This window comes from Narcine bancroftii, chromosome 2 (assembly GCF_036971445.1).
Source record: "Narcine bancroftii isolate sNarBan1 chromosome 2, sNarBan1.hap1, whole genome shotgun sequence".
In the NCBI taxonomy this organism is placed as follows: Eukaryota; Metazoa; Chordata; class Chondrichthyes; order Torpediniformes; family Narcinidae; genus Narcine; species Narcine bancroftii.
This window is the reverse complement of record NC_091470.1, coordinates 15,487,643-15,503,666: the sequence shown is the minus strand read 5'-3', so window position 1 is coordinate 15,503,666 and position 16,024 is coordinate 15,487,643. Positions and strand designations below refer to the sequence as shown.

Here is a 16,024-nt window from a genome sequence, read left to right as displayed (position 1 = left end):
TACTTTTATTTAAGTAACTATTTGTCTTGGTGAATTTCTATTGCTGCTGGGTTTTGGGGTCCTCTGGGCCTTTAACATAAGAAAAAAAATTAAAGAACAGGACTACAAGAAGAATAAACAACTTTTATTTAAGTAACTATTTGTTTTGGTGAATTTCTATTGCTGCTGGGTTTTGGGGTCCTCTGGGCCTTTAACATAAGAAAAAAAAAATCAAAGAACAGGACTACAAGAAGAATACAGATCAGTGGAGAATAAAATGCAAGATCAGAAACCCTTTGTCACAACTGGAAGGGGACAAAAGAGGCTTGTTAACTGAAGGCAAGGTGGGGATGAGGAGATTTGCCAATTAAAAACAGCGCAGTAACAAAACCAAATTATCACTTGTAACAGTCTTTGGCTTGGCTTCGCGGACGAAGATTTATGGAGGGGGTAAAAAGTCCACGTCAGCTGCAGGCTCGTTTGTGGCTGACAAGTCCGATGCGGGACAGGCAGACACGATTGCAGCGGTTGCAAGGGAAAATTGGTTGGTTGGGGTTGGGTGTTGGGTTTTTCCTCCTTTGCCTTTTGTCAGTGAGGTGGGCTCTGCAGTCTTCTTCAAAGGAGGTTGCTGCCCGCCAAACTGTGAGGCGCCAAGATGCACGGTTTGAGGCGTTATCAGCCCACTGGCGGTGGTCAATGTGGCAGGCACCAAGAGATTTCTTTAGGCAGTCCTTGTACCTTTTCTTTGGTGCACCTCTGTCACGGTGGCCAGTGGAGAGCTCGCCATATAACACGATCTTGGGAAGGTGATGGTCCTCCATTCTGGAGACGTGACCCATCCAGCGCAGCTGGATCTTCAGCAGCGTGGACTCGATGCTGTCGACCTCTGCCATCTCGAGTACTTCGACGTTAGGGGTGTAAGCGCTCCAATGGATGTTGAGGATGGAGCGGAGACAACGCTGGTGGAAGCGTTCTAGGAGCCGTAGGTGATGCCGGTAGAGGACCCATGATTCGGAGCCGAACAGGAGTGTGGGCATGACAACAGCTCTGTATACGCTTATCTTTGTGAGGTTTTTCAGTTGGTTGTTTTTCCAGACTCTTTTGTGTAGTCTTCCAAAGGCGCTATTTGCCTTGGCGAGTCTGTTGTCTATCTCATTGTCGATCCTTGCATCTGATGAAATGGTGCAGCCGAGATAGGTAAACTGGTTGACCGTTTTGAGTTTTGTGTGCCCGATGGAGATGTGGGGGGGCTGGTAGTCATGGTGGGGAGCTGGCTGATGGAGGACCTCAGTTTTCTTCAGGCTGACTTCCAGGCCAAACATTTTGGCAGTTTCCGCAAAGCAGGACGTCAAGCGCTGAAGAGCTGGCTCTGAATGGGCAACTAAAGCGGCATCATCTGCAAAGAGTAGTTCACGGACAAGTTTCTCTTGTGTCTTGGTGTGAGCTTGCAGGCGCCTCAGATTGAAGAGACTGCCATCCGTGCGGTACCGGATGTAAACAGCGTCTTCATTGTTGGGGTCTTTCATGGCTTGGTTCAGCATCATGCTGAAGAAGATTGAAAAGAGGGTTGGTGCGAGAACACAGCCTTGCTTCACGCCATTGTTAATGGAGAAGGGTTCAGAGAGCTCATTGCTGTATCTGACCCGACCTTGTTGGTTTTCGTGCAGTTGGATAATCAAGTTGAGGAACTTTGGGGGACATCCGATGCGCTCTAGTATTTGCCAAAGCCCTTTCCTGCTCACGGTGTCGAAGGCTTTGGTGAGGTCAACAAAGGTGATGTAGAGTCCTTTGTTTTGTTCTCTGCACTTTTCTTGGAGCTGTCTGAGGGCAAAGACCATGTCAGTAGTTCCTCTGTTTGCGCGAAAGCCGCACTGTGATTCTGGGAGAATATTCTCGGCGACACTAGGTATTATTCTATTTAGTAGAATCCTAGCGAAGATTTTGCCTGCAATGGAGAGCAACGTGATTCCCCTGTAGTATTTAAACAACAACAAACAACAAGGGAAGGCTTTTTAAGCATTAAAATAAAGTTTAAATTCTCACCAAAAAAATGCTGGCCACCACCGAGAGCCCGAGGTCTCCGTTCTCGCCCGGGAGCCCGAGGTCCCCAGTCAGTTTGGCTCCAAAAAAATTTTTTTGATAATTGAGGATTTCTGATTTGTAACCAATATTCTCATTTCTCCAAAATTTAAAAAATTTTTTGGATAATTGAGGATTTTGTAGAATCCAATTTCGGATCATCAAAGTTGTACTGTATCTTGCTTTTGTTCATATTTATTTTATAAACTGATATTCTTCCATATTTTTCTAGTGTTCTTTGTAATTATTTCAAAGATTTAGCCAGGTTTGATAGGTATAGTAGCACATTGCCTAAATACAGTAACAATGTATGCTACATACGGTATTTAAAAGACGTGCAAGCTCTGAGTGTGTGAATTTGTATGTATGGAAGGGGAGAGGGAGGGACTGTTCTGTTTGTAAGAAAAAGTTTAATATATTGTGATATTGAAAATTTTATTTTATATATATTTTTGTAGAAAAGCCAAAAATATTCAAAAAACTGTTTCTTCCATTTGTCTCCTCTCTCTACAGATTTGCACTTCCAATTCTCGCTGACTATTGGCGGTCTATAATACAATCCTATCAGTGTGGTCACACCTTTCTCGTTCCTCAGCTCTCCCCATATGGCCTCTGTAGACAAGTCACCTGGGCTGCTCTAAGCACACCTGTGAAATTTTCCCTGACTAGCAATGCCACTCCTCCCCCTTTCAACCCTCCCCCCATATCACGTCTGAAACAACAGAACCCTGGAACATTGAGCTGCTAATCCTGCCCCTCCTACAACCAAGTCTTACTAATAGCAATAATGCCATAATCCCACATGCCAATCCACACCATAACATTGTCTGCCTTTCCAACAATACTCCTTGCATTGAAATAAATACCTGAGAAAATTTCTACCATGAGCAAACCTTTGATTTTTGTTCATACATGCAGTCCTCGCATGACCTTTATCCTCCTCCACCTCACTTTCTGCTCTAACACTTTATTTCTCACCCCCCTGCAAATCTAATTTAAACCCCAACCCCCACCCCCTGGATTAGCACTAGCAAACCTATCTGCAAGGATGTTAGTCCCCCTCCACTTCAGGTTCAAAACATCCCGTCGGAATCTTCCCCTTCACCTTATAGTTTTTCCCTCTCAGAAGGATTCTCCTACTCTGGGAAATCACTATTCAACTTATCTAAGCCCCTCATCGTTTTAACTTAGACAGGCCTTTTGGCCCACAATCCAATGCCTTCCAATTACACCCAATTGACTTGCATCCCCAGTACAATTTTGAATGGTGGGAGAAAACTGGCAGATCTGGAGGAAACACACACAGATACAGAGAGAACGTACAAACTCCTTACACACAGCACTGGATTTGAATGGTCACTTATGCTGTAACAGCATTGCATTAACTGCTACACGAACCATGTCATCCTCAATAAGGTCCCTTCTCAATCTCCTATGATCCAAGGAAAACAGGCTTAGTTTTTCCAATCTCTCACAATAACAACTTCCCTAATCCAGGTAGAAACTTCATAAACATTTAAAAGAATGCTTTATACCAGATGCTATAGTTCCAAATCAGAATCTGATAAACTTAAACCAGCAAGATGGAAACAAAATTTTTGAGAGGTTCATCTTATTCCTGCTATTCAGTCATTGCCTGCAGTCCTGTTACTATTGTCAGGAACTCGAGAGGTATTTCACTGGGTCTGGGTAACAATTCCTTACATTCTCTACTGAAAAAACTAGCTATTGTTGTGTTTGTTAATTGAAAATCCTTCCAGAAATTGCCCATTGCTCTGTGATCTGTGAAAGAATGTCAGTATGCAATTAGGGTCACTGAGCTGGTAATGAAGCATTGGGTCAGTCATTTAAATATTTACATCACCTCTCATACAAAGCCTACACAGGATTAGAAAAGAATGGAATTGCTAAGAATGGCTTAAAAAAAAGGGATTAGTGACTATGTTTCACACTATTCAAGTGAATTCGGCCCAATAAGGTCTTTTTTAAAACTTGGTTTTCATCTAACCTGCTGAGTCATGCAATTTGCAGCGCAAATTAACCTCAACCAACATCATTTGGATACCTTTGGGGGAAGATGGTTAATCAAGGGAAGGCAGCAGTAGTCAAGATCATTGCTTTGTAAATGGTAACTGCTGCATAGAATGGCAGTAAAAGGAAAAGGCAATAGACAAGTGCTTTTGCGACCACAAATAGGACTCTTGGTTGGTTCATTGCCTCCTGGATGCAAAGGTCAGGGGCATCTCAGAGTAGTTGCAGGGCATTCTGAAAGGAGAGGGTAAACAACCAGTTGTCATAGTGATCCAATAATATAGGAAAAAGTAGGATATGGTCTTACAAGCCAAATTTAAGGAGATAGAAGATAAATTAAAAAGCAAGACCTGGTCGGAGCAGGAAAAGCAGAATAGTTGGCATGAATATGTGGCTTGTGCAGTGATGCAGGAGGGATGGTTTCAGTGCATTGGAACAGGTTTACCTGTCCCCCAAAACCAGTACAAATGGGACGGTCTGCACCATTGAAGTCCTTGGTGTGAAAGAAGAAAGTCTGCCCTTGTTATCATTGTAGATAATACACAAAAGCGCTGGAGAAACTCAGCAGGTCCTACAGCATCCATCCTTTAGTTCTGAAACATTGGTTTCATATATACCTTTTCTTCCTATGGACTCCGCAGGACCTGCTGAGTTTCTCCAGTGCTTTTGTGTATCAATTCCTCGGGGGATGGTTTGCTAAGTGCTGTTGATGAGGGTTTAAATTAATATGACAGGGGGATGGAAATCATGCAAAAAGACAGCAGGAAGAAATGGAAAGAGCAAACCAAGAGTGACAAAAGTAAGTGAAGTTCAGAAAAAAACAAGTGCAAATGTCACAATAGGTAGATTTAAAATGGACAAAGAGTGTGAGGGCCCATAGTATTCAAAACAAGGTCAATGAATTTGTGGTACAAATCAATACACATCTGTATGACTGGGAATTTGTAGACGACTCTACAAATCTACTAGAGGAGCTCGGTGGGTCCAGCAACATGAGTCTGATAAAGGGTTCCAGCCCGAAACATTGACCATTCTTTTTCTCATTGATGCTGCTCGGCCTGTTGAGTTCTTCCAGCAGGGTATATGGTCATTCAGACGGATAGGCAGGAAGGAAAGGAAAGTGGGGTAGCTTTTAATTAAGGATGAGTTCAGGACAATATGGAGAGATGATACAACATCAAAGGAGCAGAATATTGAATCCATTTGGGAAGAGATAGGAATAGTAAAAGGGGGGTGGGGGGATCAATGCTGAAAATTGTCTTTTGGTCACCAAATTATAACATTACAGTGACACAGGGGATAAAGCAAGAAATACCCGATGCTGTAAGAATGGTACAATAGTTGTCATAGGAGATTTTAACTTGCATGTAGATTGGGCAAATCAAGCTGGTTGAGGCCATCTTGAGAAGGACATTATTGAGTGCAGCCATGATAGCTTTCTTGAATAGTACGTTACCAAACCTACAAGGGAACAGGTTATCTTAAAATGGGTGCTGGGCAATGATCTTGCACCTAAGAATCCTCTCAGAAAGAGTACTGCACATTGTTCTGGTCTCTTACTTGAGAAGAACTGTACTGGTTTTGGAGGTGATGCAGAAGAGCTTCAACAGACTGACTCCAGAGATGATAGGGTTAAGCTTTGAGGAGAGATCAAGTCACCTGTGACTGTACTCACTGGAATTTAGAAGAATGAGAGGGGATCTTATTGAAACATAACAATTTGAAAGGTATAGACAAGATAGAGGCAGGAAATTTTTCATTGGTAGGCAAGACTAGAATTACCACACATAGGCTCAAGATTCAGACGGAGATTAGGAGGAACTGTTTTCTCTAGCGAGTAGTGAATCTGTGAAATCCTCTGCCCCAGTAGTGGCTACCTCATTAGATACATTTAAGACACTTCGATAGAGTTTTGCATAGAGAATGAATTATGGTGAAAAGGCTGGTAAGTGGACCCAAGTCCATAGCTAGTTCAGTCCTGATTTCATTAAGATGGCCTACCCCTGCTCCTATTTCTTTTGTTCTCATACCCATGCCAAAATAGTACAATTCGTAAATAGACGACTCTACAAATCTGCTAGAGGAGCTCGGTGGGTCCAGCAGCATGAGTAAAGGGTTCCAGCACGAAACATTGACCATTCTTTTTCTCATTGATGCTGCTCGGCCTGTTGAGTTCTTCCAGCAGATTGTTTGTTGCTCCAGATTCCAGCATCTGTAGTCTCTTCTGTGCATTCACAACTCTGAATGTTCCCTCTAATATTCTCAAAGTATCATTGAGCCCAAATTGTTTTTTAAAAATATTATCACCACAGAACTCAACCCAGTTGAAGTTTAAATCATCACATTTGAAGCAAACAGAGAATTTGTGATAGAAAAAGTTACTCAAATGCTGAAGACAAAATGCAAAAAACAGCACCATTTCCAGTGTTCATATGAGAAACAATGAAAAATAATCCAATCCAACTTTCAGTGACACTAACCGGTTGATTGTGAATGGATCGGTGAGAGAATAGGCCATGGCTGATCGTCGAACTTGATCCATTCACTTTCTGTCGCATGGACTGGACTATGTTGACATGGAATCGATGAAGAGGAATGTCCAATTCTATGATCTTGACAGTTACCACCTTCAAATAATTTACCTGAGACAGGAGATTGTTTTCGGCGGACTTCATCTGCAGGTCAAAACAAAATTATTCGCACATTTTCTCTTAGGCGTTACTAATTTTTCACACAAATTATTACTTGTACTAGTCTATGAAGTTTTGCTTTGAAAGCAAGCACCCGCTCAACTTAAGGAGCCAATAAAGTTGGAACCAAAAGCAATTAGGTTCTCTGCGACTACCTGGTCCACTCTTCCTTCCCAATCGGAGGGCACTTCCCACTGTAATAGCAGAAAATCAAAACTTGTATATTTCAAGTTCAGGAAATTTCCATTCTGGGAAAGAAACAGACCTTCCAGGTGAAGCAACACTCTACATGCCCCTTGTCTAACTTAATCTACTGCGTTCAATATTTGGTGTGGCCAAATCTTGGTGAGACCAAATCTAGATTGGGCAATTGTTTCACCAAGAATGTGCACTCTGTGTTAGAACTCCTAGTTGCTAGCATTTTAATTCCTCTCACCATGCTCACAGACATGTTTATCCTCAGCTTTATTCATCACCAAGGTGAGGTAAATTGTAAATTTGAGAAACACGTACTCCTCGGTATCCTTAAACCCAATTAACAATGAATTTTCCAATTTTTAGGTAACCTTCACTTCTATCTGGTTCCACTGTTTCCACCTTTCTTTTATCTAAACCCATTCTCATTTTCCTCTCTAAATTGTTTCACCAACCAGCAAGTGTTCTCTTTCTCTACTGGTCTTTCCACCTCTCCCACATTCTTCCACCCAATACCCCTTCACTTCTTAGCCTCTCACCACCCCTTCCCCTAACTCTTCCTTCCCATTACGTATAATAACTCCCCTTCCTACTTCAGTCTCGACAAAAGGCCCCAACTCGAAACGTTAACTGACCTTTTCTATTTAATAGATGCTGCCTAACCATCCAAGACCCTGCAATTTCTTTTGTTCACCAAAACAATTATTCAATGTGAAACACTCAAACAAAAGTAAGTGCATGAGGAAATGTCTGTAAACAATATTAAAAATAGGATCTGATCTGTGCCATGAATAATAATGATCTTTATTTTTATTAAAGTTATAAATTTAAATCACTTATTCGAGTAAAAGTACAGATTGAAACTCTCTGGTCTGCCATTCTATGGTGCCACATATAACCATATAACCACTTACAGCACAAAACAGGCCAGTTCGGCCCTACTAGTCCATGCCGTAGCAAATCCCCACCCTCCTAGTCCCACTGACCAGCACCCGGTCCATACCCCTCTAGTCCCCTCCTATCCATGTAACGATCCAGTCTTTACTTAAATATAACCAATGATCCCGCCTCAACCAAATCTGCCGGAAGCTCATTCCACATCCCTACCACCCTCTGCGTAAAGAAATTTCCCCTCATGTTCCTCTTATAATTCTCCCCCTTCAACCTTAAACCATGCCCTCTAGTTTGAATCTCTCCCTTTCTTAATTGAAAAAGCCTATCCACGTTTACTCTGTCTGTCCCTTTTAAAATCTTAAACACCTCTATCAAGTCCCCCCTCAATCTTCTACGCTCCAGAGAAAAAAGCCCCAGTCTGCACAACCTTTCCCTGTAACTCAGACCCTGAAATCCTGTCAACATTCTCGTGAACTTTCTCTGTACTCTCTCTATTTTGTTTATATCTTTCCTATAATTTGGTGACCAAAACTGTACACAGTACTCCAAATTTGGCCTCAGCAATGCCTTGTACAATTTCATCATAACCTCCCTACTCTTGAATTCAATACTCCGATTTATGAAGGCCAACATTCCAAATGCCTTCTTCACCACACCATCTACCTGAGTATCAGCCTTGAGGGTACTATTTACCATCACTCCTAAATCCCTTTGTTGCTCTGCACTCCTCAATAGCCTACCATTTAATGCATATGACCTATTTAGATTTGCCTTTCCAAAATGTAACACCTCACACTTATCTGTATTAAATTCCATCAGCCAATTCTCAGCCCACACCTCCAGCCTTCCTAAATCACCTTTTAATCTACGGTAATCTTCCTCACTGTCCACAACACCACCAATCTTTGTATCATCCACAAACTTGCTTACCCAACTCTCCACCCATGTTTTGAATCTGTGGGACAGATTTGCACTGATTACTAATTCTCATTTATAAAATGATCCAAGATCTGTACGAAACTATAGCTAATTAACCAAACTGCGCAATCTTTTACAATCTTAGCCAAAAGTATTTTCAACTGATGGAAACTTCAGATTATAAACAGTTCTCAGAACCCATATGCAACCCAAGATGTATCAAAAAGATGGGTGTTAAAAAGGAACAGTTCTACCACCCCAGTCAGGCCCCAAGGGTGGCAGGCTACAAAGTTTCAACTTGTTGCCTCTATTTTCTTTATAATCTTCTCCACCTGAGAATGCCCAAGATAGAAATTAAAATGCTTTCTTATGCAATTTTCTCCCCTATTTGAAATCAATGTACACAAAATATATTCTTTGGATAAATTTAAAAAAATTCTCTACAAATGAACCAAAATATATTGCTGAACTGCAATAAATTATAAGACTGGTATACTTAAATCAAATGGCAAGCTAGATTCTCTTTTAAATTGATATGCAAATCCTTGAACTACAAGTGCATTTCTTAATTTCTTGTTTAATCTGAAAGAAATCTTGAACAAAATGGGCTCAAACAGTGCAGTGTTTCTTGTAATTGAAAACTATAATTTGGAAAAACTAAATAGCCTTTTCCAAGAAATAATTTAAATTAATTTTACCTGCATCTCCTCCTTTCAGTGTGCATTGTATATCATCGTTAAAGGAGACCCACGCTGATCTCTGTGTCGCGATCACATTACTGGTCAACATTGCTGCAATTGTCACTGTGTCACTGCACCAAAAGTTTAAGGCTGACTTCTTTCATCCAGAACAACTTAATCAGTTTCCTTGATTTGCACATTCATGGGAAGAATTTGAAACATCGCTGCGTTGAAAGAAAACAAGAGCAATAAGGGCAAGTTGAGATGAGTGAAGCATCAGCAAGTTGTGAATGCTTACATTTTACCAATTTAAACTTTTAAGAAAGTTCAAAATTTTAAGAAAGCCACGTTATACTTTAAAATTGCACACTTAGATTCCTCCTCTGATGTAGAGACCAGTTGTTCAGAGCAAAACAACTCTTCAATACCAAAATTGCCTGTAGTTTGAAATTGCATTACAGGTGCCTAACCTTTTATCCAGGATCGTCAGGACAGGACACATGCTGTTGTTCAGTATCTTCCAGATTTCGGAATATTTTGATTCCTTTAAGCCCATCCACCCGAGTCACATTGCCGACTCCCCACTCCCTCCTTACCCACCAGAGTTGTGCTGCCATCTCTCCCCTATCGCCCTCACAAGTCACGCTGTGGTCTCTCTCCACGCCCCTCACCCACGAGAGTCACGCTGCCATCTCTCCCCCTCGCCACCCGAGTCGTGCTGTCTCTCAAACCCCCCGTGCCCACCCGCCTGAGTCGCACTGCCATCTCTTCCCCCACCCCACATGCCCACCTGAGTCGCACTGTCGTTTCTCTCTTCCCCCCCACCCCCACTGCTGTACCAGTGCCAGAGGAATGGCCCCCTTCTTGGTTCCCCTGCGTTGGCCCAGCAGTTTCAGCTGTGTGGGGAATTATGGGTAGTGTTGGCAGCCATTGAGCAGTCGCTGTCAGGCCTACTGAAAGTACCATGATGCTAATCGGGCATCAGTATATGACGATTCAGAGGCACTTATAAAATAGTGGAACTACATGGGATATTCCAAAGTGAGTTGAACGAGGGCCATGCTCGACGGGTAGGGTACTTTTAAAGTAATGATACCACTAATTAGTGACAAGGAATGTGACGGGACACACGGCAGTTGAATAAGGGTCACTGGTTTTGCAATGTATCCTCAGCTCATACTTTGGATTTCAAATAGCGCTTTTGACCATGAGTTACTGGGCATGTACCTGGCGGTGTGGCATTTCTGCTATTTCTTGCAGGGGAGGACTTTTACCATCTTCACTGACCACAAACCCCTCACCCAGGCACTCACGATGGCGAAGAACCCCTGGTCAGCCCGCCAGCAGCGTCACCTCTCCTTCGTGTCGGAGTTTACCACCGACATTCAGCACAAGGCGCGGAAGGACAACGTGCTCGCTGATGCACTCTCGTGACTGACCATCTGAGTGCTGACGCCTGGCCTCGACTTCGATCAGCTCCCCTGGGACCAGAAATCTGACGAGGAGACACGAGCCTTCAGGACTGCCATCACGGGCCTGTGGTTCCGACACCTCCCAACTGAGCGGCAGAAGCACCGTCCTGTGTGATGTCTCCATGGGAACCCCGTGGCCAGTGGTTCCCCAGCAGTGACGCAGGCAAGTCTTCTATCACATCCACGACCTTTCGCACCCGTCAATCAGGTCCAGAGTCCGGAGGGTGGCAGAGTGGTTCGTCTGGCATGGGCTGCTGTAGCAGATCACGGGCTGGGCCAGAACATGCAGCCATTGCAAAATGTCCAAGGTACACAGGCACACCAGGGCACCCATGCAAGAGTTTGAGCACGTCCGGGAACGGTTCAACCACATTCACGTGGACATTGTCGAGCCCTTACCTGTTTCCCAGGGCAACCGTTACCTGTTCACGGTGGTGGACCGCACCATTCATTGGCCTGAGGCGATCCCGATGCCGAATGCCTCCACGGATTCCTGCTCCCGAATGCTGTTGCACGGTTGGATCGCCCGGTTTGGCGTTCCGAATCACCTCACCAGCGATCTGGGTGCCCAGTTCACCTCTGCGTTCTGGCCACAGCTCGCCAACAGGTTGAGGAACGAGCTACACTGCACCACGGCCTATCACCCACAGGCCAATGGGCTGGTCAAGCATCTACACTGCCACCTTAAGTTGCCACTCATGGCCCGCCTCACCGTTCCTGACTGGGTGGACGAACTGCCTTGGGTGCTCCTGGGCATCCGCTCCATGCCCAAGGAGGATCTGCAGGTGTCATCAGCTGAGCTGGTCTACGGCGCACCGCTGGCTCTTCCTGGTGAGTTCATCAATGTGCCTCACAACCCCCAGCAGTCCACCACATGAGCTGCTTCCCCACTTCCAGGCCCACTTGGACTCCATCACATCCCCACCGCTGCCCAGACACGGCACACAGCCGTCTCACATCCCCAGCGAGCTGCTTTCTGCAGAGTAAGTTTTTATTCGGCGGGGCCCGCCCGCGGCACCTCTGCAGAGACCTTCGCGAGGGGCCGTACAAGGTGGTCCAGCGTTCAGGGTCTATGTTCACGCTGGACATCAGCGGCAGGCAGGAACTGTTTACTGTGGACTGGCTGAAGCCAGTGCACCTCAATCCCACCGAACCAGTGATTGTGGCCCAGCCCTAGAAGCAAGGCCACCCAGCTAAAAATGACCGGCACCGTTCTGTGTGGCGGCACACCACTAGGCAGGTGAACTGGCCCCGCTTGTAATCCATGGGACAGGGCAGCCGACCAAAATGATGCCGTCGGGAGGGTTTCCCCTTCTTCTCAGCATAGGGCTCAGAAGCCCGCGCTGGGGAACCACGTGATGCCCGGGTGACGTCAGCGCCCCCCAGTGCGGGTTTCAGTACAAGTCCAGCCCAGCAGCCTGCAATAAATCAGTTCTGCTCACTGAGCTCAACCCGTCTGGTTGTGTGTTCTTTCAGTAGCAGTGTAGCTTCCGCTACACTTTTATATTTTTACTCCAAAAATTCAGCACAGATTATCTGGCACAAATTTATGTCATACTTGAAAACAGGAAACAGAAGTTTGCTGCCCTTAACTCCAGACCATTGAATAGTGGGTGGAATTTCCCAAAGGAATATATTCTGTAGAATCCTCTGAAGGAATATTTATTTATCAGAAATAGCGAGTAAATGCAGCTCCTTAACAACAACTATTTTAACATTTACTGCTATTTTCTCAATGTGCAACTGATCCATTCTTCCTTTCTAGCTAAGCACATGCCTCCTTGTCATTCATCTTTATATATTTAGGTCAGCTTCATTCCAGCAATGTGCAAGTCCCATCTTCACTCATGTACTGCGCATGATACAAATCTCATCCTCCACTTGTTCAACTCCAGGCTTTGCATTTATTAGCTACATTGCTAATCTGGCAAAACCGATTTAACTGGAAAACTCTCCATCTCATGACTGAAGAGCCCAAACAATGTCCAATGTAAGGCAACACCTAGACCGATATCTCACCGACCATGCACATTGTTGTGTTCTATCTACAAAGGTGATTGCAGGAAGGCTTCAGAGTCTTTCAACATTACCCTTGAAGTGCCAGTTGATGAAGTAGACAAAGACGATGGGGTCAAACTCATGGTACAAAAATGAAGGACAATAGGTCCATATACAGTTATATCCAAGGGGAGTGTCCTTAACAGTAGAGGTAATGCACAGCCAATGTTAGTACAGCAAGGCTCGCCAGAGAGGAGACGGGCAGCTTGACAGACATTCACCACAACCAAATTGAAGGACAACATCAAAGCCATACAAGTTTCATTTCTGCCTTTGAAATCTCAAACCATTCCTTTATTACCCTGGAACTGACGGCTGATCTGTGAGAAAAGCCTCAGCTCATGAACTCCACAAATTCAAACCAGTCATTCACCATCTTCTTAAGAAAGATGAAGAATGGCCAATAAACCTGTACAGAAAGACGGACTTAACATTTTACAGCAAACTGAAAAGTTGCATTAAGGAAAAAATAAATTAACAACATTTTCAAAAAGAGCCAAGATATCCAAAAATAATGCTGACAGTATCACCAAGGCAACTATACAGTAAAATTTGATGAATTAAAAAAAAAGCATTTCAAACACTTTTTCAATTTTTATCTGCAAAAAGTTTAAGTCATTCCATAACCATAGATTGATTTCACTTGGAGTCTTGAAAGTAATAGAAGAAAAGGGTGGAATGTCAAATTCATTTGACCAGGTGATGTGTGTGAGCGCGCACGCGCGCGCGCACGCACGCACGCACGCACGCACCAGTTCAAGCAGCAGAGATCGTATTTGATGTGGACATTATGTTCGGTACAGAAATATACACCAGAGGATCTCTTCCTGAGCTGTACTGTTCTTTGATAAGCATTTCCATATACTATTTTCCCATTTTGAAACATTCCACGTGATAAAGAATGATGGTTGTAAGGGAGTACTGTACATGAAGTACCAAGCATATGCAAGTTAAGGAAAAATGCATTCAAAATTGTATCCGCATAAACCAAGTGCAGCAAGCGTTGAAAGAATGTTTTACGGGGAAAAAAAAGCAGGGTGCGAAAACCTCCAATTTCAATGAGCAATTTTGTAGTGTTAAAATGGACGGGGATTCAGGTGTGTGGATTACTGGCATCTCTTCAAAGGTGACATGTATAAGAGGGACAGGTTGCATCTGAACTGGATGGGTTTTTTTTTGGGGGGGGAAAGAGGAGAAAGAATGGAATAGGGAGATTTGGGATATCAAGAAGATTTGCTAGAACTACTCAGGAGGGTTTAAACTATTGGTGGGGCCCAGGCAACTAATGGGGTGAAACATTGGGAGCAAACACTCTATTCAAAGAGAACAAGTTTAGTAGGGCAGAAGCAGGACACGGCAAAGAGAGAGGAAAGACCAGTTATTAATATTGCATTTATTTCAATCCAAGAGCCTTTAACAAGCAAGGCAATTGAACTTTGGGAGTGGATTGGCTCAAGAGACTGGGATATGATGGCCATAACAAAAAAATGGCTGAGAGAAGGGCAAGACTGGTAGCTCAATATTGCAGGAAACAGGTGCTCCATGCTTGATAGATATGTAGTGGGGTAATGCTTGCCTTTTTAATGAGAGAAGGCAGAACAACAGTGATTGGACAAAATATTCTTGGGAATTATCCAGCAAGTCTCTAGGGGTAGAACTTAAAAACAAGGGAATGATCACTTTGATGGGACTGCAGGAGGAGGATCAACAGTCAGATGGAAATTGGAGGCATATCCTCACTGCAATGGGGCAAATAGAATTACACACAATTCTCCAAGTGCAATCTAACCAACATTTTATACAGCTGCAAAATGACCTTTTTTTTTACCCTTAATCTCAATGCCCCGACCAATGAAGCCTTACATGCCATACATCAGTGGTTTAAAACTACCCCCTTAAATTCACAATCCCTATGTCACAAGTGCTCTTGTGATTAGTAAGGGATTGCTTAAAGTGGTATGAAAGGAGAAAGAAGTTGTTTGAAAACCACTGTTTTAATTGTACCTCATTGACTCGTTATGTGCACGGTTTCAGAACTCCAAAGGAAATGGGCCAATGACAATTTTTCTCAAACAAAATATTTCAGTAACAATTGGGTGTAGTGGTTCTCAACCTTCCCTTCCCACTTTAAGCAATCCCTTACCCATGGCAGTGGTTCCCAACCTTTTTCTTTCCACTCATATATCACTTTAAGTATTCCCTATACCATCAGTGCTCTGTGATTAGTAAGGGATTGCTGAAGGCGGTGTGTGAGTGGGAACGGAAGATTGAGAATCACTGCTCTAGACCCAATTGTTACTGAAATATTTTGCTTTGGAGTTATGAAACTGTGCACATAATGAGTCATTTCAGTACAATTACAACAGTGGTTTTCAACCTTTTTCTTTCCACCCACATCCCATCTTAAAAAATCCCTTACTAATCACAGAGCACTGATGGTATAGGGAATACTTAAAGTGGGATGTGATTGGAAAGAAAAAGGTTGGGAACCACTGACTTGTGGTATTGTGATTGCTTAAGGTGGAATGTAAGTTTAAGGGGGCAGTTTGAAAACCACTGCTGTACAAATTCATTACCACCCTATCTACTTGGGTTACCACTTTCAAGGAGATATGGGATGGAACCCCAGATCCCTCTGCATATCAATGTTTATGAGAGACCAGCCATTAAAGTAGACATTTCTACTTTACATTTATATTAAAATATTATATTAATTAATTAATTCTGCTTCACTTCCAAAAATGCAACACCTCACTCTTGTCTGGATTAAACCTCATCTGCCATTTGATCTATATCTGTTGTATTCTGTCTCTGATATTCCTCTACAATGCCCACAGCAGGGTCATCTGTAAACTTACTAAACCACTGGCCTACATTTTCATCCAAGTCATTTATATTTAATTACAAACTACAGACATTCCAACACCAATCCTTGCAGAGCACCACTGGTCACATGACTCCAGCCAGTATAACCCCTTTCCACCATTACGCACTGCCTTTTCTGCAAATTCCAAATCCAAACTATCAA

The 16,024-nt window shown here is 43.3% G+C and overlaps 1 protein-coding gene across 2 annotated transcripts in view; it reads right to left on the bottom strand.

The window, feature by feature from the left end:
* Positions 1-16,024, bottom strand: part of ston2 (stonin 2) — a 153,019-nt gene that overhangs the window by 93,205 nt on the left and 43,790 nt on the right. For both annotated transcript variants that reach the window (XR_011351052.1, XM_069915971.1), the window contains exons 2-3: positions 9,485-9,690; positions 6,570-6,764 (exon numbers count right to left, since the gene is read on the bottom strand). Coding sequence is in view for 1 of the 2 variants with exons in the window: in XM_069915971.1 (XP_069772072.1) it covers positions 6,570-6,764; positions 9,485-9,575 (286 nt within the window). In the remaining variant the exon portion in view is untranslated. The remainder of the gene's footprint in view (positions 1-6,569; positions 6,765-9,484; positions 9,691-16,024) is intronic.